General features: G+C 50.7%; 1 protein-coding gene across 1 annotated transcript in view; it reads left to right on the forward strand.

Annotated features, from left to right (window-relative positions):
* The window catches only part of dock10 (dedicator of cytokinesis 10), a 41,885-nt gene that overhangs the window by 2,770 nt on the left and 16,668 nt on the right, over nucleotides 1–22,447 (forward strand). The window contains 31 exon segments of the mRNA XM_049003617.1: nucleotides 3,822–3,941; nucleotides 5,698–5,784; nucleotides 6,447–6,529; nucleotides 7,463–7,535; nucleotides 7,726–7,857; nucleotides 8,298–8,432; nucleotides 9,557–9,743; nucleotides 9,971–10,053; nucleotides 10,240–10,323; nucleotides 10,402–10,560; nucleotides 10,806–11,051; nucleotides 11,360–11,482; nucleotides 12,064–12,146; nucleotides 12,374–12,496; nucleotides 12,601–12,680; nucleotides 15,328–15,515; nucleotides 15,627–15,692; nucleotides 15,822–15,914; nucleotides 16,024–16,147; nucleotides 16,413–16,534; nucleotides 16,640–16,726; nucleotides 16,836–16,928; nucleotides 17,408–17,526; nucleotides 18,183–18,252; nucleotides 20,261–20,374; nucleotides 20,493–20,564; nucleotides 20,892–21,038; nucleotides 21,280–21,363; nucleotides 21,508–21,604; nucleotides 21,832–21,897; nucleotides 22,044–22,222. Of these exon segments, the coding sequence (XP_048859574.1) occupies nucleotides 3,822–3,941; nucleotides 5,698–5,784; nucleotides 6,447–6,529; nucleotides 7,463–7,535; nucleotides 7,726–7,857; nucleotides 8,298–8,432; nucleotides 9,557–9,743; nucleotides 9,971–10,053; nucleotides 10,240–10,323; nucleotides 10,402–10,560; nucleotides 10,806–11,051; nucleotides 11,360–11,482; nucleotides 12,064–12,146; nucleotides 12,374–12,496; nucleotides 12,601–12,680; nucleotides 15,328–15,515; nucleotides 15,627–15,692; nucleotides 15,822–15,914; nucleotides 16,024–16,147; nucleotides 16,413–16,534; nucleotides 16,640–16,726; nucleotides 16,836–16,928; nucleotides 17,408–17,526; nucleotides 18,183–18,252; nucleotides 20,261–20,374; nucleotides 20,493–20,564; nucleotides 20,892–21,038; nucleotides 21,280–21,363; nucleotides 21,508–21,604; nucleotides 21,832–21,897; nucleotides 22,044–22,222 (3,519 nt within the window).

The raw sequence follows: 22,447 nt of genomic DNA on the forward strand, positions 1-22,447 counted from the left end.
TTCAGCGACAGTTGGGAGATTCCTAGCAGCACCGGAAGAGAAACAGGTGAATCTAAGCACCCGAAACACTTTGTCCAGTTTCTGCCATCCCAGCAAATTAAGACTGAAATTCAGCACAGATCTCCAACTCCTCTCCATCACCATCTCGTGTGAGCGCCAGTTCAAAGTCCCCTGTCAGGAGCATGTTCCGAGAAGCCCTCAGGGGCTGGGGGGGGGGGACACAGTGTACCGTCCAAGGAGCGTATGGGAGGTGCAGTCAGTTTTAAGGATTGGGCGTCATATGTCAAAATGATTCCATGAGTGACGGGCTGAATTAATGGGACTCCAGTGCTGTACAGATGGATGGATCTGGAACGGAAAAGTTTTTATTTCTTAATAAAGATCAGTGGGGTTAAAATGAATACTTATATAACCAGGAAAAGGCCGTTTCAACCCTGTCAGCTACTATGGGAATTAGCGCTTGTCCTGTACTGAGTCCTGCCTTCGGTTCACTGGTTCCTTCCTTGTGTAACTGCCGCTTGGTTTTAAAGATCTCCGTTCTGCGAATGAAGAAAAATACTTTTTCCTTTAAAACGATAGCGGGGGTTTATGTATGTGCCTCGCCACAGCCTGAATTAGACATTCACAAGGGGGGGGGCGTCGGTGTGGATTCCGTGTCCTGGTGGCCAGTTACCGGTGCTCCATCCTTTGTCTTTACCGTTTGGGTAAATGAGATTTGCGATGCTCATTAGCTTAATTAGCAGCAGTAATAGCAGGCATGTCTAAAGTCCTATGTACATTTTCTCTTGTATGAAACTGAATCAGACAGGTCTTAACCAGCCGTAACTCAACACGCTGTCTCTTGTCTCTCATCTGGAGAATGTTGGGTTGTGTCAGTTGGGTTTCCCTCCATGCCCCCTTCGAGAGATGGTTCCGAACACTGTGCAGCAGCTGGGTTTTGATTCAGGGCTGAGCTGACATGAGGGGCTTTGACATCTGTCAGGCAGGAAGTGGGGGGGGGGGGGGGCGATCTCTGTATGTATGCGACACCACAATGTATGATGCCCACACACTCAGATGGGCTTCTGTAAATGTATCATATCTTATTTTGAGAGTATTTATACCTCACATTGTGAGACGGTGGGTCAACTGACATACATAACAGATAAAAACAGGATTTTGGGCCCTGTGTCGGAGCAGGAGACACAGGAGGCACAGAGGTAGTGGATGAGGTTTGGGGAGCAAGGTGGCGAAGGCACGGATGCAGAGGAGAGGATCGAGTGTAGCAAACGAGTTCGACCACAAGCCAGCGCACTCTGACTGCGCATATCATGCACTTCCTGTGTCAGTTTTACAGAAGTTGGGGTAGCAGCAGGTGATTGGGGTGGGGGGGGGGGCATGTCTGCCTGCCGTTCCTGCTCCTCCCTGTGCCTGTGCAAAGAAAAGCGTGTATAAATCAACCTGTGGGGAGCGGGGGGAGTGGGGGGGGTTGTGGAGAGAAGCAGAAAGAGGGGGCTTGGAGTGAGGCTGGTTTTGGCCGCCCCTCCCCCCCCCAGCGGTGACATCAGCGCCCTGTCAGAGGACTTCCTCTTTGCCGCTTGTGGTGCTAAGTCACATGGAACTTCTGCGTGCCGTTGCCGAGGCAGGTCACGCTCATCTGTCTGTCCGTCGTCTGTCTGTCAGCCCCGTTACCTCGGTCACCAGCATGAGCTTCAGGAGCAAGATCACTTTTCGCAAGAAGACCAAGGGCAAACGCACACGGGCCAACTTCAGCCGACTGAGCTGCGTACGTACCCCAGGCGCCCCCTCTGCGCCTCTGCGCTCCTCGCCGGCTCCTGGCTCTCGTCCTCCACGGCTCCCTCTCCGTCTCTCCTCCTCCCTCTCTTTCTGTCCCTCGCTTCAGCTCTCCTACTCATCCGTCTGCGCGCCTCGGCCCCCCCCCCCCCCCCGCGTGTGACTGAAACGATGTACGATTTAGAGGCGCTCACCAGACGGGCTGGGTGTGCGCAGTAACGCAGTGAGGTCAGGTGCCGTTCGCGAGCACCTGTGTGGCAGTGGCTAATCGGCACCGGAAACCAGGAACGGTTCATTTCAGACGGTCGGACTCGCACAGACGTTTTAGCTGGTTAATGTTTCCTGGCTGTGGGAGTGCTTGTCCCCCGCGGCGTGTGGCGGTGATGTTTCCTCCTTCTGCGTGTTCCTATGCTTTCCACCTGCAGAGTGGATGAACACAACCTTGAGAGGGGCAGGCGTTCGGCGCGCTCGCATTGAAACTTCCTGCAGCGGAAAATAGCGGCGGTGACATCATCTAAGAGTCGCTGAGAGTAACGGGCCACGAAAGTGAAGCCATGATGGCCCAGGATGGTCTGCTTGGCATCTGGGAGAATGTAGCACCCATTTGGGGGGGCGCGGTGTGACGTATTTACCTGGGGGAGAATGTCAGGCAGTGCCAGCATGGCGCTGAAGGGGCAGGTTCTGAGGGCAGAGAAGCTGAAGTGAGACCCCGTGATGTCACAGTCCCAAAGGGTGTGACAGATATCAAATACAAAAATGAAATTAATGAAGATGTGAATCCTTAATTACCTGTAGCAACTGCATTCTCCTATTGGGGAGGGGGGGGGCTTCATTAAGGGCCATTTCTGTAACGCTGTTGTGGGGGATCCATCAATAAGTGCCTTTACTGATATGTTGTGGGGCGATGACCGTCATTAAGGGGTGTTACTGTAAACACTGTGGGGGGTGTCCGTCGTTGAGAACCTTTACGGCTATGTTGTGGGGGGTGTCCCTTGTTAAGGGGTGTTACTGTAACACTGCGTCCTTCACTGAGCATATTTACAGTTAAGCTGTGGGGGGTGTCCCTCATTGGAGGCAATTGCAGTTGTATTGTGGGAGGGGTTTCCCGCATGAACCTCTGCTAGTCGAGTGCAGTGACCGTGGTTCTCATCCTGACCTGGGTGTGTCGAGTGCAGTCATGTGCTCTGGCCGGCGTGTGAGTGTCAGGCCTGAATATTAATCTCCATTGTCCATTGACGCCCCCCCCCCCCCCCCCCCCCCCCCCGTGAGCACAAGCTGCCCAAGCAGGCGTGTCTTGGCATGTGCACTCATAGCGGCCGTGTGTCTGCGTTTAGCCTCAGAGCTTTTCCACTCCCGTCCCATGGTGGAAAGTACCATGAGACCCCGTAGCAGGATGACAGTGCTGGGCGGTGCTGCGGTTTCTGCTGTCTTCGTTATCGTCATCTCTGTGGGGGGGGGTGGGGGGGGTGGTTCCTTAAGACTTGTAGAAGCCCTGTTTTGGTGGAAGGGGGTGGGGGTCTTGCGGACTGCAGTGTGGGGGCAGCAATGAGGGGTGCGGGGAAAGCCCCCCCCACACACACACCTCCACATGGTACAAGAAAGAGCTGTGACTGGCAGCCGAAGGTGACCTTTGATCCCTGAGTTTGATAACATCTTGTTGCCATGTGCACTGTGCTTTATGCCAAACATTTACTCAAACTGTCTCGTTCTGTGCGCCTGTCTGTTTTGGTGTCATTTCCCGTGTTTAAACTTAAATTTACAGGAGTGGCAGATATTTCCTGTTATTAAGGTCTAATATAATTATCCCATGTAATTGCTGTAAATTCTCTGCACATTTTAATGGCATGATTTTCCTCCTGCGAGCAAACAGCCACCAGGTATGATGATGGCAGCGACTTAAGGTGGGACTGAACACAGAGCTGCAGCAGACGGCGTTCAGGTGCCCCGTTCAGCCGAGCACCCCGACACGCAGGGCCGAAGGCGTGTGGCCCCGTGCGGGTGCAGTCGGAGCAGTCGTTTGATGGGGTTTTCGCATCTGTTTTCTGCAGCAGGAGAAGGCGAAGCTGATCGAGCCTCTGGATTACGAAGCTGTCATCTCTGAGCTGGACGGCGAGCTGAAGGAGGACTCCCTGGAAGACCTGATTCTCTTCCCCGATGATGACTTCACGGTGCGTGTGTATGCGTGTGTGAGAGCGTGTGCGCGCACACCGGACAATAAGTTGCTACCCGTCTGTCTGGGCAGCCATTAGCTGCTTTTCCCGGACCAACTTGACCTGCCAGTCTGTGTGCTGTTTGTCTGAATCTTTTCTCTCTCTCTCTCTTTTTAATTGTCCCCTTTCATCGGCACATGTTGAGACAGGAAGGCCTTTGTGTGGTCATACAGTGGTAGTGCTGGGTGTTTAGGTACAACAGAAAGTTCCCTGGCGGGATCCAAACGCCCCGCAGTGTACCCATATTCAGTCAGGCCAGCCCTGGGGTCGCGTGGGGGCTTGTGGCGGAGCCAATCTCCCATGCTAATTGGTCAGTGTAAGACCTCCCTGGGTCAAACTTACTTCTGTAAATCCGACAAAGGCGACTGTGAGGCTGCCGTGGATGGGTAGGGGCGTGCTCGGCTTTTAGGTTTGCAGCAAAATGCTCATCGCTGTAATTAAATCGTCAGATGACTTTTTGGGCTCTTGTCTGCTGAGTTTGCATGAACTCGCCAGCTCTGTGCATGCAGGGTCACAGTGACAGGTCACGGTCACAATGCATCCCTACACACGCACACTCGCACACGCTCAGGCACGCTTCAGAGGCTGCCTGAAACACGTCTCTGCAGCACAACTCCGGGGCGGGGGTCGGGGGTGGAAGTGAGAGTCAGCTCGGATGTTGACGGCCTGGGCAGAAATAGGATGTGACCCACTGAGTCGTGCAGATCTCTGAAGAGGAAGAGCAGCGCAGGGGAAGCCAGCGTATGCAGCAGCTCGACCTGCTGTCTCCCATTGTGGGACCCCATGCAGAACCTAGCCGATCCCCCGCCCCCCCGCCAGCCGGCCACATAGAAAGCGAGCAGTAAATCCTTCTGGGCTGCGGGGTCCGGCACCGACGCCCTCCGTAACGCAGACCGTTTCCATGACGCCCAGTTACTATGGCGAGCCATGATGCCGGCCCCTGCCCGTGCATCTGAGCGACATTCGGTGGACCCAAAAGGCTCTGAGTGAGGCGCCGAGGCGGAAGCAGAACCGGCGTGAGCAGCTGGAACAGGAACCGCCGCTTGGAAATGAACTTCACACCCCTTTAAAAAACACAAGCACCTTTCCGCGTCTTTTACCCTCCGTGTTTGTGAGCAAACCCGGACAATGAAAAGTAATTTGACATTTTCACATGTTCCCTTTTCAATTCCCCGAGTGAGCCATCTCCCAAATCGACGCCGGCTACTTAATTAGCGAGTTAAGTTGTCTGTTAAAGCACAGATGACCTTAAGTGGGGATGCGTGAAGCGGTGATTCTGCACGGTCAGACCAGGACACTCCGAGGCCTCGCTCAGTAATGCACAATCGTAATTTGCTTGAAGTATTTTTAATGCTCTCTGAGTGCCCCGCCGCAGGGGGGCAATAAATCAAAGCGAGCCGCGTATCGGGTGCCTTTTAATGCCGCGGCGTCTGCCATCCCCTCCTGCTTACGGGGCTTTAACATTGTTAAAGAGTCTTTCATCCTCCTTATGCTAAAATGTCTCATTTTTCATCGCTGTGTCGGATTCCCGAAAATGAGGTTTGCACGTTCTAGGAAGCCGGATGCTGTTATTGAGGGAGAGCTGAAGTCCCGTCTTGCTGCCTGGCATGAATGTGGGGGGGGGGGGGGGGACGTGCAGCGTGCTCTGTGTGTAAAAATGGTGCACGGCCTTCATTAGTGTCCTGCTCACACTTTCCCTTCTCCACCCCATCAGGTGTCCACGGTGCCCCTGGAGAGCCATACATCACACACCACAGTGCCTGCAGGGGCAGAGAAGGCAGCCAGTCTGCTGGTCAGACAGGTGGGTGCATGGGGGGGGGGGGGGGGGCTCACACATTTAATTTGCACTGGGAGACCCGGTAGGTGGGGTATCTGGGCCGCTGTAAGTCTTGATCAGGGGACTCCATTAGTCCATTATTGACAAGGGGGGGGCTGAACCACTGAGAGACCCTGTACGCTCTGCAAAGCCTATTCATAGTTCACTATATCGACTCCTGGGCCCCCATGTGATCATGTGATCCTGGGGCAGGATCGATACCCTACACAGGGTATTGGATGGGGGAGGGACTTCCAGATCTCCCTTCCCCATGAGTACAGTCATAAAACAGTAACAGGACTTGCTTATCTCACCACCCCCCCAGGCCTGTTCCTCTTTTTCTGTTAATTGATCCCTTTCCAGTTCTGTCTGCCTCCCTGGCCGCCCCTGCATGTAATTGCACGTTATCCCACACCACAATGACATGGCCGCCCTGTCCAGCGTGGGCCCCGAAAACACACGCTGGCTATATCTAGCGTGCCTGGTGGGGGGGTTCAGGGGCTTTGTGAATTGTGGTGACCTCACCTGCTTTTTTAGAGGGGAGCGTAGCTGTCAGAAAATTTCTGTGGGCAGCGCAGGGTAAAGATAGCTCCTGATGCTGCAGTTCTGGGGAGGTTTAATGACTGTAGTCCTGCTTCCTCTTGTAGGCATGCAGCTACTACAGCTCCCCTCTCCACGTGGTCAGCTACACGTCCGAGGTCTACGGGGGGGACTATCGACAGCTGCCCAAGTAAGTACCGAATGGGGCCGGCCCTCGAGAGCGAACACGGTCCTTCTCGGTCATCCGCCAAGGGACCTGAGGTTCACCCCTCCAAACCGGGAAGTGTGTTGTCCGGTCTCCTTTCAGCCAAAGAGATAAACGATGTCAGGGGACATCTGGAGGAACCTCCCCTGTGGGCGAGGCGGGGCCCCGGTGTGCCCCTGAGTGCTGGGGCCAGGCTCTGGGATAGCTACGTAGCGGTGACACAAATAGGCACCGTGCTGAGCCCACCATCCCTGCATGTCACCCTCAGGCGCGCGATGGTCGTACAGCCTGAGAACCCTTGGGCATCAGTGACACAGTGACACACAGCCCTCTTTGGTGATTCTTCATACTCAACTGGTTGGTTTAAAGAAAATCTTGGTCTGAATTTGTACTTTCTGAACCTGAACGATCCACCTCTGATAGCTGCCACTGTCACCCACTGGCTCACAGGTTAACTTCCTGCTTTGAAAGCGACTTGTAGAAGGGTCCTTATCCCTAACTGGTCCAGCACTGCTCCACAGGGGGGAGGGAAGCTCTCGCCATCCATCCAATTTGCCCCCCCCTTCCAAACATGTCACAAGAGGCGCCGTAGGTGTCGGCCAGCCTCATAAAAGCTGACCAGGCGTGGGATCCCTCCTCAAAAGGCTTGCAGACCAGCTATCGTGCAATTGGCAGACAGTGGGGGTGTAGTGATCTCGGGGGCTGGGCTTTGGGGAACCCAGGAGATGCGATGGGCAGAGTGATATAAAATCGGCCAAACGACTAGCTACAAACAACCATAAACGCAACACGGGTCAGCACACACCAGCCGGGGTGGGGGTAGGGGGGGTTGCATGCCGGTTCATCAGATGAGACAGCCCCCCGCCCCGATGGATCCCAGTTATGTAGCGTGACTATTCCTCTACCCCCTCCCCACAGGAAGCTGCTCAAACCTGAGAAGCTGCCGAGTCACTCCTTCGAGATCGACCACGAGGAGGTGGACAAGGACGAGGTCAGGCTCGAACCTGGGCGAACCAGAGCCCAGCGCCCCCCTTCAGTTTGGCTTCTGTGATGAGTCCTGCAGTCCTAAGCCATTCTGGATAAATGAATAAACTGATAAAATGTTTCTGACATTTCACATGAAGAATGTCCAGTCTCTGCAGGGAGCCTCACCACCTTTATCTCTCCCCCCCCCCCCCCAGGACACCACATCCCTCTCATCATCCAAAGGGGGTGGGGGAGGTGGTGGCGGGAGCAGTGGGGGGGTCTTCAAATCTGGCTGGCTATACAAGGGGAACTTCAACAGCACAGTCAACAACAGCATCACCGTCCGGGTAAGGACCCCCCCCCCACTTCTGGCTCTGTTTCCCTGCTCTCTTACACCATTCCTGCCCCTACTCCAGAGCTCCTTGCTGGCTTTAGGATGAGGGGATCAGGTGTCTTGTGCATGTTTTGAACAGAGATTAATTAACAGTATTAATAAACCCAATATTCTAGCATCCTCCACCCATTGCCCCCTAATTTATCCGTTACCTTCCCAATGACTTTTATACCCAGGCCCATGTCACTGTTCCCTGTGCTCTCTCCCGTACTGGGCGGCCGTTCTGTGTCTAACACCCACGTAATCAAGGCCATTCCACTTCCTCCTGAGAAACCAACCAGTGCCGGTTCCACGGTCAGAAATGTCAAGTGGTCCGCTGGTTGCCACATTCTGCTCAAGGCGTTTTCTGCAGTCGACAGGTTCCGACAGTCACGGTCCGTTTTCTTTGCGCAGTCTTTCAAAAGGAGGTTCTTCCAGCTGACGCAGTTGACGGACAACTCCTACATCATGAACTTTTATAAGGACGAGAAGATCTCCAAGGAACCTAAAGGCTGCATCTTCCTCGACTCCTGTACGGGCGTGGTCCCGGTGCGTAGGCCGTCGCACACTTGTGCGGAAATGACCTTGTGGCCAAATGTGGGAAAAAAAAACCCCAACCCAGAACTGAAACAAGTACGCACACAGTCGCAGTGCCTAGGCAATAGGGTGGAAACACAGCTAGCATGGTTAGCGAAGTTAGCAGCCCTCGAGAGACATAAATAGTACTGGGCTTTGAAAGCTGCAGGCTGTAACTCTTGGCCTTTATTACCGCTGCAGAGCAGTATATGGCGGAAAGCAGCATGTCTCATATAGACATGCGCTGAGGTGGCCTGAAAATCGCAGCTAAATTCATGTTCTTGTTTCAGTTCAGCGGTTTCCCATCCTGCAGGGGCACCATGTTAACCCTCTGGGGTCTAGGGGTAGGGAACACACTTCCACTGAGCAACACTGCAGTTTGGAACACTTGCAGAAACATTATAAAAGTACATAGTAAGCAATGGTGGCAGTTAGTTTTGATCGCAGATATCTGATCACCAAAGTCTTGGCTACATGAAGATGACTAAATGGTGTAGTTGCAACATTCATTTGGGTAAATAAATAAGAAAAACCGAACTCGTGTCACTATTTCTGGTCTCCTTTCATTGAATACTTAGGAGCTCTCATATGTTTGCATGAGCCAATCACACCTGGCCACCCCCCCCCTTTTATGGTGCTCATGGGGATGTATCTGGATCGTGTTTCACCACTGCATTGTTCATGAAATTACCATGCGAATGCGATTTGAATATGCGGTAATGCGGCAGTTTAGAATGCGAATAGTGATCTTCAGGTGAGGGCGGTACTACACGCCCCCCAAGCAGGCAAAACAAAGTAAGGTGACATGGTTTACTTTTTCGCCAATTTAACCTAATTTTAAAAGCTTTAATACTATGGACAATGGATTTAGTCAGCGTTTTTTTCGTGTTTCTACATAAAGATTTCAGCGAGATATAAGCTGACATAGACGTAAAAATACGCTGCATCGTCCACGATGCACTCGACCACAGAGGGTTAACAATCTTGGCTCTCAGCACGGCGGCTCAGGTCTTCCTGTTACCATGTTAGCCGATGCTAAAAGCCGCACACTTTGGCCCACCGACGGCAGGGCTAACATAGCCCACCCTCCCCCACAGAATAATCGGCTGCGGAAGCACGCCTTTGAGCTGAAGATGAACGAGGTGACGTACTTCGTGTTGGCGGCCGAGAGCGAGCAGGACATGGAGGACTGGATCGGCACCCTGAACCGGATCCTGCAGATCAGCCCTCCTGAGGGCCCTGCCCTGGACCGCAAGAGCATCGATCTGTCTGATGCCAGACAGGGTGAGAGAGAGCGCAAAGCAGATGATGAACGTCTCCTATGGGTTCTCTGTTAAAAGCACAGCATATCCACAACTGGAAAGCACCCAGTGATGAAACTGCAGTTCAGACTGTAATCTTCTGTAAAGCCAAAGGGAAATCAGTGTTTTATCGTTTTTGGTATTGGTATGTTAGGAGACCTCTTTGCATATGTAGGCCCTCTGGAAAGTTCTTTGAATTGATTCTTGCAGCAGATATGACAGAACTGAGCGACGTGAGCATTCTGGAGAATGACGAGGCCTCGGAGGACACCATGAACCCAGAACTGGCCAAAGTGGGTACCGCTCACACGGTCTGGAAGAAAATGTTCTGGAATAAGAGCATGTTTACTGCCCCTGCTATCTCCTAGTCTGTAGAGGGTTTATTCCTGGTCTTTACTCCTGTTCTGGTAGCTTCCATGTGCTCAGCGTGTCTGTGTTTGTGGTGTATGAGCTGTGAATCCTGTGCTCTGTGCTGCCAGTACATCTCGGAGACAGAGGAGCAGGTGCAGGCGTCTCGGACGGACGGGCGACTCAACCTGTTCATGCTGGACCCCGACGTGCCTGTGAGTACCTGGGGCGGCTTTGGGGGGGGCTCGGTTCGGGAGGCTGGGCTCTACTGACGATGGATATTGCCCTGGCAGGTGCTGCGTAGCCCCCGGGGTGAAGGGCAGGCCGGCGGACCTGTTGCGGTCCGGCCCTTTGAGGAGAAGCTGGGCCGGAGGCTGATGATTCGGTGCCACAGCCTGATTCTGACACTGCAGGGTTGCGTTAGCGACACTGAGAACGGGCTCTCAACCAACGTGAGTCCCCACCGGCCGCCCACCTCACCAGCCAATAATGGGCACGGTTATGGTGAACTGCCAGTCACTGCTTCATTTAATCTGACATAGTAACCAGTGGGACATGAGCTGACATGGCAGGATAACGGCGCCGCTCCTGGGTTGAGCAGCCATATGCTTCCCACCATTTCCCAGCATGCTTCAGCACAGGGAGGACTGCAGCGTATTTCCTGCCATCTTTGACCCTCCTTCCGCCCCCCCCACAGATCGAGCCCTTCTTTGTGACAGTGGCGCTCCTCGATGTGCGTGAGGGCCGCAAAGTGTCAGCCGACTTCCATGTGGACATGAACCACGAGACTGTGAGGCAGATGCTCGTCGGTTCTGGGACCTCTGGGGTCCCAGGGAACCCCGGCGCCGCGCAGGAGAATGGCCTGGGCTCACCCACGGACACCAGGCCCAGTGCCTGTCAGCTGACTCCGGATCTGGACAGTTGGCTGTGCTACCCCAAGCAGGTACGGAAGCCTGAGAGGGACAGCTGGCCTCCGGGCCTGCGATGTGGAGGGGAGGTATCCTCAGCGGCAGGGAGGGGGGTGTCTTATCATTTACACTATTTCTGGGGGTGTCTGTTCCTGTCGGTTTGTCTCTCTGTGTCTGTATAGATCTACGTGTCTATGGGTCTGTCATTTGTGCATCCGTCTATACTCTGTATCTGTCCGTCTGTACGTACGTGCATCTGTGCACTTCAATGTGCCCGGCTGCGCAGCTGCATGCATATCTGTATGCACCCGTGTGCCCATTCTCACGCATGCATGTGAATCAGGCCATCTTCTCGGTGACGAATCCCCACACTGACATCGTGCTGCTGGCCCGGGTGGAGAAGGTGCTGATGGGAAACATCACCAGTGGGGCGGAGCCTTACATAAAGAGCACAGACTCCAGCAAGGTGATGCACAGCACTGAACATGAACACATTCGCCATTACGCAGTTTCCCAAGCAACTATTTGCTAAGCAACATCCAGCCGTTTTGTGTAGTATGTCGACGTAAATGCAGCTACATGAATACATTTACATGGCAAAATTACATGGCCTTTCTCTTGCGCATTTTTCAGTATTTTTTCATGTGGGAAAAGGTAGAAAAAAATTCCTGTAGATGTAAATTGGATTTATTTAAACAAATGTTTGATACGGAAATGCACTGGTATGCCAAGCAGAAATTCCAGAGCTTAAAAAGCTTGAATCCTCAGTAATTCTGAATCCAGATGGTTTTCTAATCAATTTTTTCAAAAAGAGCAGAATTTCCCCCCTCCCCCACCATGGAATTCATAAACTTGGCCGTCGTCCCCGAGCTTAAGTTAGCGAACAGAAGGCATCAGACAGTCTCTGGCAGCCTTAGCGCCTGGCCCGATTTGAGCTCCGGCGCCGGGCCCACTTCCGCCAATGCCGGCGCTGTAAGCCTGAGTGCGTTCGTCGTGGCATAGTAACATGCTTCTCATTTCCCATTTTGTCTCCAAATATCTGCGCAGACCGTTCAGAAAATGCTGAAATCCAACAAGCAGTTCTGTAGTAAACTTGGAAAATACAGGATGCCCTTCGGCTGGTCTGTGAGGTAAGTGTGATATGGAGGGGGCCTCTTTATTACCGTGTTTAACACGACCAGAAAGCCCTGCAGTGATTCGGGCAGGTTTTATAAGAGACCTTAACTTCACAGACCTGACTGTACCATAGTGGCTGGGAATATTTCTGATGTGTGCGGAGAGCTTCCTGTCACATGACAGCATATGGTAGAGGATTTCCCCTGGGTCTTAGAGTCTTAGGATTTCTCTCCCATCCTAGGCCTGCGTTCAAAGACAATCATGGCACTGTGGACAGGGAATCCCGCTTCTCCCCACTCTTCAAGCAGGAGAGCAACAAGATCTCCACAGATGACCTGATCAAGCTCGTCTCCGAGTACAGGAGGTACGGCATGAAAATCCTTTTCCCGTGGAGATCCGGGTGTCGTCCCTCCATCCGCCTCAGAGTTGGTTCAGTGCTCCTGGATTCACTGAATGGTATCTCCACAGGGCAGAGAAGACCAGCAAGCTGCAAACCATCCCAGGAACCCTCAACATCGATGTGGATTGTGTACCCATGGAACATCCCAGTAAGTCTCCATCTCTCTCCCTCTGCGTCTGTCCCCCGAATCCGGGCATCTTCCTCATGGTTTCTGTGGGTTTTTGTGCATGTGACAAGTGTGCTCTACCTATTCAGACAGTGTTTGGCCACTCGGGAGTCCTGTGTCCGCCCAGGCGCACTGTCCTCCATAGTACAAGAAGGGCTGCTCTGTCTTTTCCAGAGAAGTGGGTGTATAGAAAATGAGGCATCATTGGGAAAGATCACCCAAAGGAAGGAGGGCATTAAGATAATTGTGCTTTCGAGCTGGAGAGTGATGGAGGGATAATGAAAGCAAATGGTGCAGCAAGGAAAGTATGCGAGCGAAAGAGGAGAGATCAGTACCCCGATAGGCTTCTAATGAAAAGGATGAGGAAGCTCATTGGCTGCTTGCGGTAATGCTAATTGCAGCCCTTTTAGCTGGCATGGAGCCTTGTGCTTGTCTCACAGGCTTTGTAAGAATGTGGTTACTTGTTCATCTGCTGCCGCCTATACTAACACCTGCTTTGCATCTCCTGGACATTTGAATGTGCCGTCGTGACACTGTTGCTAATTATAATGTCATTATAACGTTAAATATAATGGGTTCCTGCGAAGACAGGCCAGCCATCAGACGCTGTCCCAAGTCCCAAAATAGCAAAGGCTACACCAGGCTCAGGTGGAGTATTATTTTTGGGGGTTGCTGGTGTTCAGTGCAGGGCGACCCGATGCAAACTCTTGTCCCTCTGGTTTGTGTCGCCTCTCACTCGGGTTTCCACTATAGGTTCCAGTATGTTTTGGCCGGTTTTTCAGAGGCCTGCAGGTTGCGGCGTGCCGGCGGTAAGAGGCTGGCCAAGGCTTTGCTTTGGTTCAGCATGACCTGCATGCAATGAGCGGCAGGGCAGGGACCCTGGCAGAGAACCACGCCTCTTCTCTCAGGCCACTAGGGCAGCAATAGGCTGCATTGCAGAGGTGGGATCTGGGGCTGCCACTAACGACTATTTTTCTGTAGATTAATCTATCGACTATTTTATCAGTTGGTGGACTGATCTAAGCAATTAATTTTCCTTCAGAAAAATCAACTTGACTGCTTAATTTTAACAACAAACCAGCATGCTGTAGAAACTGAAAGAAAAAGTCGGACAGTTTCTTACAACCAGCTACCAAAAGAACTTCTTAAGAGATCCTCCTTCCCCTCCCTGGTGGGACCGCACCCACCCAGCGCACATTACCTGCTGCATACCGGAAACACATGAGGCACAATATATAAAATGACTAATGCATAACACACCCAAACTCTAATTAAATATACCGAACCTTAAATTGTCATGTATAGCATCCATTATTAATGTCTGCTGCAATGCCATTGCAGGGCTTTAGATAATGTACATCGGCTTTTCACCACAGTATTGCCCACATTTCCACAAGCAGATCAGTAGTATACCTAGAACATTGAGATGCGTATTGTGATTCCAAAAAGTTAATAATCCATATAGATTTTCTGTATCCTCATGCTTAAAATATTCGGTTAGTGGAGCATAAAGTCCTGCATTTTATTTATTTTATATTTTAAAAAATATGGTTTTCATTTTTATTTCACTTCACAAATATGTTTATGTTAGTGTTTGTTTTCGTTTCAGTTAGAGCATAGAAAAATAACCCAGATTTTAACCATAACATTTTCATAAACACTTATTCAATGAAGATTCTAATGTAGCAGAGACACAACTTTACGGCTTTAATAATGAGTGTATTTAGCAGCTACAAGGACAAAAGATATTAAAAAGCTCTCTGTTCTAATGCTAATTTAATAAGCATGAATAGACAACACTTAAGGTGGTTTTGCCTACGCTGGTGGTCCATCGTCCCGAATCGCTCCTGTGTGTTTCCTCTTCAGGTGCTCATGCGTAACGCTGCTGCCGCTGTGGTCTGCCATCTCACTTTGCACATTGTAAAACCACATCTTTGTTTAGTTATCATTTGATCTACTCCAACAATTATGTAACGAAAACATTTCTTACTATGGATCGAAGCATTTTGGAGATCATAAAAGTAATTGTATTAAAATTTTATAAAAACGATGCGTCGAGTTACAATATTGACGTCAACACCTGTTCAGCAGCCCCAGTGGGAACAGGTCATTGACATTCAAGTGAAAAGCGAGTCTGAACTGTTACCGCTCAAGTTCCAAGTCAACTCCCAAGTCAAAATAGGCAAGTCTCGAGTCAAGATGGCCGGAGTCAACAAACCAAAAGTTCTCAGCTAAAATCTCTAAAACACACACAGGGGGAGTGCTGGCTCACACTGCTGACTGCTGAACAGACCAAAATGCCCTGCCAACCAAAGTCTCAAGTCCTAGTCAAGTCTGACTATATATTTTTTTCTTCTAATGTAATGCCACAACAAAGGTATATAAAATGATTGTATTCAGATGTTGTAGCTTAGGACTACAGACTTGACTTGAGACTTTGGTTTGTTGACTTAGCGTAACGCCAAGCCAACTGTCATCGTGACATGAGACTTGCACATTTTGACGCCGGTACTTGACTTGGAACTTGAGTGATAAGACTTTAATTGAAAGTCAATGACTTGTTCCCACCTCTACTGCAATGTATTCAACTGAGTCTGATGTCCTGTTGGAAATGTTCACTTCTCTGTAGACTGCATGACGTCCTCGTACATCCCAGTGAAGCCCATTGAGGACTGTGAGAAGCACCCACCCACAGTAGAGGTGGAAGAGTTTGTCCAGGAGTCGGCCAGATTCTCTCAGCCCTACAGAGTCTACAAGAACCACATCTACGTCTATCCAAGACATCTCAAGTATGACAGCCAGAAGAGCTTTGCCAAGGTACCCTAAACTCGCAACATCCCAAAGGCAACTTGAAAGAGCACCTGCTCTCATGAGGATAAAGTGTCCATAAAGATGATGTTCATGTTCTGTTGCTAATCTCGTTGACAGGCACGAAATATTGCCGTCTATGTCGAGTTCCGCACCTCTGATGAAGAGCATTCCAATCCCCTACAGGTTATATTCCTACTGTTATACAAAATCTATTTCAACCAAATTCTTGAAGCATAAGAATAAAGGCATCAACCCCTGCTGCTCACCCCTTAACATACTTCAACACATTGACCTTTCCGCCTGATGTCACAGTGTATATACGGAAAGCCAGGAGGTCCAGTCTTCACAACCGCTGCCTGCTGCACTGTCCTCCACCACTCGCAGAATCCGGACTTCTATGACGAGGTCAGTCTTACTTGAAGGGAATGGAATTTAATCTGAAAGAGGTGTTAAGAGCCGGGACTCTCAGGTCACTGTGGTTGACGTTTGTGGGGATGCTTTGCTTGTCCTGCAGATAAAGATCGAGCTGCCCACCCAGCTCCACAGCAAACACCACCTGCTCTTCTCCTTCTATCATGTGACGTGTGACATTAACGCCAAGACCAACGCCAAGAAGAAGGAGGCCTTGGAAACCCCAGGTGAAAAACTAAAATAATCTCACTTCAAATTGCAATTCTTATACCTCTACACTGCAAATTCTGATGGTCATAGAAGAGGTTTTCTATGTCACAATCTCAAAACTTTACACACAAAAAAGACGCTTAACACAGACTCGGCACGGACTTGCTCCTCTGGTATATATAGTTTCCATTTCTCTTCCTAAAAGAGGGTCAGTGCCAGACACCTAGAACTTCTGTCACGCCTTTAGGGATGTGTGTTGAGGTCTTCCGTGTTTGGCCGTAGTGGGGTACGCATGGCTGCCCATCCTGAAGGAAGGCCGGCCAACTTCCCAGGAGCACAACATCCCAGTGTCCTGCTTGCTGCCCCAGGGGTACCTGAACACCAAAGATGCAGGATCAGGAAAAGTGAGTGGGATTTGGTTGGGGAGGCAGTTGGACCGGCCTTGCAGCTCCTATGGCTTTGCCGGTGGCTTCATGCTCTGCATGGTGTCCTCCTCCTTGTGTCCACAGCATAATGGGCCTGAGATCAAGTGGGTAGACGGAGGGAAGCCTATATTCAAGGTCTGCACCCACGTGCTGTCCACTGTCTACACTCAGGTGAGTGTGAGGCGGGCACTGCCCCCCCGCCTCCCCCCCCCGGACCCCTTCCCAGGCCCTTCCTCGGCGTTATCTCCTCAGCCCATCCTCATGCTCATTATTTTTGCAGGACCGCCACCTGCACCGATTCTTCCAGGAGTGCCAAAATCGAGAGAGGGACCTCTCTCAGCCCCCTACCTCTAATTTTATCAGCTCCTTGAAGGTAAGAGGGGCTCAAATACAGGGGTGCCAGCTCTCATGCATCTGGCGTGACCTTCTGCTTTCAGACTCTCACGCAAGAAATCTTACAGCAAATCTGTGTTACTCCATCACTAACCTAAAATCACCTATGTTACAAGCGTTGGGGTAGTTTGCAAAGCCTACAGACTGTTTACTAGATGATAAAACTGTTGTTTGACTTGCCTCAAATTGAAAATCCCAGCATGCACTGGGACTGTGGGAATAGTACAGTGTCTTCCCTGGAGTTGTGCCATATGCTAGTATGGATATTAAATTGGTCTTCTAATAACCTTTTCTCCCGAAGGCACTGCCCCTTGACATTTGGTTATGAGTTCTTTTCACTTGTAATTTGTAAATATTTCACAGCAGGTCAGAAATATGCATGAGTCATTGCATAACCTAAAAATCTCCCTTATTGGCCTTCCCATAATGCCCTGTTGTGCACTCCGTCTGATCCCACAGGGCCTGCTGAGCATGGAGCACATCCACGTAATCATTCGCTTCCTGCCCGTACTCTTCAACCAGCTGTTCAAGGTCCTGGTCCAGAACGACGATGACGAGGTCACTTGCGCCACCAGCAGGTCGGCAGCCGGCGCCGCACAGCCGCGTCACTAAGTATCGTTTCTGCGTCACTAAGTATCGTTTCTGCGTCACTAAGTATCGTTTCTGCGGCGTTTTCGCAATGACACAGGAACCCACTGATCCGTGACCGAAACCCTGAAATCAGAACTAGTGACGAACTTGAAACAGATCCGTACTCCTTTGAAAACTGACTTTAATATAAACACCTGCGGGAGTGACTGCAAAAGCGAGACAGAAATTAAATGCAGCTCCACGGCAGGCCGGCCTTTCTCCGCACCTCAGCACCCCCCTCTCATCACAGCACCGTTGTCACCCTCTGTCTCGCCTAGACTCCCCTCTCAGATCTTTGCCCGCATGAGTCGCCTGACTCCGAGTTTGGGGGGTGTGGGGGTGGGGTGAGGCTCACAGTTTGAGCCGCTCACCGTTACACAGTCGCATGCGACAGAATGTGTTGAGGTTAAAACCTCTAGACTGTGACTTCTTAAGAAAACTGCCACGAAGAGAACTGGCAGCCTGTTACTGTCACCACCTCTGACTCATACATCAATGAACGTTGGCCGTGCCAAAGACCAGGGGTCCACATGTCCTGATATGCCGAAGCAGCTGAAAACATCTGATCAGCCGTCATTGTTGTCCTTTGCTGTGGTCTTTGCAGAGTTCTGATGCACATTGTCGCTAAGTGCCATGAAGATCACCTGAACCACTACCTGCACTCCTACATCAAGGTTGTATGTTTGCACTTGTCTCTACCTTTTGAATAGCTCTCCCGTTCGGGTTTCGCAGTGCTCTGCACCACCCTGCACAGCTCTCACTCTGACGCTGACTTGCATTTGTTAATAACCATTCATTGGAAGCTCCCCCTAGCTGCACTTGTACCTAAGTTGGCTCCCTGATGGCTTCATGCTTACCATATGCCATCAGCTTCATCTGTATGTTACTTAGAACAAAAATATCTAATGAGTAAATGAATGTAGGTCTTTGAAGTATGGTGTTTACACCAATCTCTCACTGTAAAACAGTTTTTTTTTTTTAGAGTATTTGTTTCAAACACAGAATGCACTGATTTGTTACTGAATGACTTTTTGCTAGCCTTCTCTGATGGTGTGCAAATAGCACTAAGCAAAGGAAGCCTAAAGCAGGTCACTCTGACATGCATGGGACTAAGGAAGTCGCACACCAAGCTCCCCGCTGCACGTGCACGCTCCGAGTCACGCCACATGGTCACGCAGTTCCTGCTGAGCCGCCACGTGCAGGTCGACAGCATCATGCAGTCGCATTTGGCAGTTAATGCGGCAGGGTGCTTGGGGACGGCTACTCCGCGATGGCGTGGGAGTCCGCCGGTTGGCGAAGAGCAGACGCCTTGGGTTCTCCTCAGATCTAGAGAGGGATAGTGAAGCCCACAGCGTGAAAACATGCAGCTAACTGGGAGAAAGAGGCTCCATGTAGCACTTGGGAAGGAGTGTCTATGGAGAATGGCTATGTGCCTCGATAAACGGGGCTTTGGCGGAAAGAAAAGGCGTGACAAGGACCCGACGTAGATCCTGGGGCAGTCAGTCAGTAAGGAGAGAGGCCTGTGCAGGGAACGTGGGCGATCTGAGTGGACGGGGTGCACAGGGAGGGGCTGAGCATCGCAGAGAGCTGCTCGGATGGAGATGGGGTTGTCATGGAAACTGATTGGCAGGGCATTTTGGCCTGTTCAGCAGTGTGAGGCAGCACTCTGCCTCGTTCGTGTGTGTGTGTGTGTGTGTGTGTGTGTGTGTGCTTACGTGCTCAGCTCTCACCTTGCGAATGTGTATGTGTGGTGCTGACTGCAAATGTATGTCTCTGAGTTTTCAAGCTTGACTTTCCGCCCTGCGAGTGTATCTGTGTGCGTGTGCGTTTTTGTAATTATTACATAGTGGGGACTAAATTTCCCCACAATGTGATTAAAAACCTGTAACTTTAACCTCAGTTTTATAAAAATCTGTGGTCGCAGTCAGAACACTAAAAATGCCGAAAGTCCAGTATTTTGTTTGATTACTCATGGTTAGGATTAGGGCTGGGTGGGGATTAAGGTCGTCATTGCTGGGAATACAGTTATGCCCATAGAAATGAATAGAGTCCCCATAAAGATATTAAGATGTGGACTGTGCGTGTGCTCATGCCTGGGAACGGGGCCCACCAGTATGTCTTGGTGACTGTGGTTTCTGTTACTATGGAATGAGTTCAAAACATCAGTAATCCTATAAAGGAGGCACGAGAGGGCATGAGGGGGGGTTAGGGGGGGTTGTCCTCACACAGATGTCTGCCGAGTGCCAGCATATCATTCATCATCATTCATGGGCTCTTGCCCTTTTTCTGTAAACACTTTCTCCCGTTAAGTCAGCCGGTCTGCCAGAAATGCAATTCCCGCAAATATAATGTGATTAAAGTTTGTTTCAGAGAGAGATGAGCAGGGCAGTCAACCTGTTTGAGGCCTCGATATTATGAAAAACAAAAAACAGGTTACAACCACCACATCCTGTTGGCCTGAGGCGCACGACTGCATGTATTTCCATGTTCACTGAGTGATGTCAGTGCATGCAATCTGTTTTTTTTTTTTTTTGTTTTTTTCACAATTTTAGGCAGACACGTGATTAACAAAGTGTCCAAATATACCAGAAATTGCATAAGCTGCCCAAGGCGGTGGAGACCAGTCGATACTCTGAAATCCGGTATAAACCTGTGGCTTATCTGACATGCTGTGCTTTGCAGTTTGTGTTCCGGACCGAGTTTCATGATTCCCGGACGGTGCACGAGGAATTGGCCAAGGTCATGAACTCTGACCTGAAGAGTAACGAGCAAGCAGTCGTCAAGAACCTCTTGAAGGTATACCTCTGTTGCAGCCCCCACCCCCCCCCCCCCCCACCCCCCATGGCATTGTGGGTCAGGTGATGGGCCCGTTGTGAGATTCTCTACACCATGTTTGTTTGCCGTATCTCTCCAGTATTCCTGGTTCTTCTTCAGCCTCATTGTGAAGTCCATGGCCCAGCACCTGGTGGATGTGGAGAAGGTGAAGGTAATGGATTCAACAGACAGCCTGAAAAAAAGCTGGGATTCAGGAATTTCCGATAATATGTTAATTGACTTAATTATCATTGTAATACTCATGCACACATATAGCACTTGGTAAGCCTTACACTAAGCTAAAATAGGCTAAGCTAAGCTATACATTAAGCTAAGCTAGGCTAAGCTAAGCTAGGCTAAGCTAAGCCATACATTAGGCTAAGCTAAGGCATATATTAAGCTAAGCTAGGCTAAGCTAAGCCATACATTAAGCTAAGCTAGGCTAAGTTAAGCTAGGCAAGCTTCACGACCCTGATACAGTTGCCCTCTGTTCTATCAGCTGCCCCGGCCACAGCGGTTCCCCACCTCGTATCTCAACAAGCTGGAGAACCTCACCATGATCGTGTCGGACCACATCTTCTGGAAGAACCGGGACCTGCCCGAGGAGACTCGCAGCGCCAATTTGGCCATAGCTAGCTTCGTCAAGGTGAGCCAGAGGAGACAGCCACTCCGGCTGCCAGCTTCTTCTCTACAGATGGGGATAGTGTTTATTCATTAGTGAAGCAGAAACAGGGATCATTTATACGATCAGCCTAAGCAAGATATAGGACTGGGAGAAGATTAGTGACCAGCCTCAGCAACATGCGGGTACAGGGAGACTAGGAAAGACCAGCTTAAGCTCGTGATAGGTGCAGTTGAAATCTGAACCTAGTCGTCTTCTCTTAAAGCGCTGCTTCACCTTCATGGATCGAGGATTTACATTCAAGCTCATCAGCAACTACATCAACATGATCACGGCCAACGAGAGCAAGGTGAGCACATTCCTCTGGAGTCCCTGTTCACTTGTCCTCATAGACCTTTCTTGTGTGTTCTTCTACACTCCTGGCTCCTCTCCCTGACTACGGAGACCATTTCCACTGCTCTGTTTACCCACAATGCCCCTGTTATTGCTTCAGGGCCTGGTGGAGTTAAAATTTGAATTCTTGCGGGAGGTGTGTAACCACGAGCATTACATCCCCCTCAGCCTGCCCATCCCCTCGGCCCGCATCACAGGTGAGGGGTAGGAGGCCGAGTGGCTTTTCCTTGGCCATTTTTAATCATTGTTCTTCTGGCTGTCCAGCATTCACCCCGTATTGCGTTACTCTCTACCGGATTGTGAAGCTTAATGTTTTTATGAAGGCATGTCTGAAGCTAAGGGTATAGGAGACCACCTGAGAATTAATAAACAGTGTCGTGCTCTTAAGCTTGTGTTCCATGGTGCCCATCTGTGCTGTTTTAAGGTTCTCCTCTCTTCATCCCTTCTTCCTCAGACCTCGGTTCCCCCTCAGAATCGCAAAGCACTCAGGGTAATTCTTTATTTTCTGCATTATCCCTGACCATGCGTATTACAGGCTATTGCTGTCCTTCATAACAAATTACTGGACCACCTAGTGACTTAATGAGTTTGTGTGTGTGTGTGTCCCCCCCCCCCCAACTCTTTGCTGTCCCCCAGTGGATATTCCTGAGTACAGCCTGACGGAGGAGTTCTGCAGGAAGCACTTCCTGACGGGGATGCTGCTTCGGGAACTGGGCCTGGCGCTACAGGGCGAGCAGGACCTGCGCCACCTTGCCCTCGCCAGCCTGAAGAATCTGATGGCTAAGCATTCTCTGGACGGACGTTACGGCAGCCGGGTATTCGCTCTCAGCTCAGATATCCACCTCATAGTAAAAGGCCTCCAGGCATGAAGTATTACACGTCAAACATCGCAACAACCAAGTGAAGCATTCAACATATCAAAACTTTCTCATATTTTAGACTCTTCCAAACAGCCCCCATTTGCTCCGATGACAGCGCTGCCGACTCTTGGCGTCCTTTCAGTCAGCTTCCAGATGTAGCCACCTGGAATGCTTCTTCAG

The sequence above is a fragment of the Brienomyrus brachyistius genome, unplaced genomic scaffold (assembly GCF_023856365.1).
Source record: "Brienomyrus brachyistius isolate T26 unplaced genomic scaffold, BBRACH_0.4 scaffold85, whole genome shotgun sequence".
Classification (NCBI taxonomy): Eukaryota; Metazoa; Chordata; class Actinopteri; order Osteoglossiformes; family Mormyridae; genus Brienomyrus; species Brienomyrus brachyistius.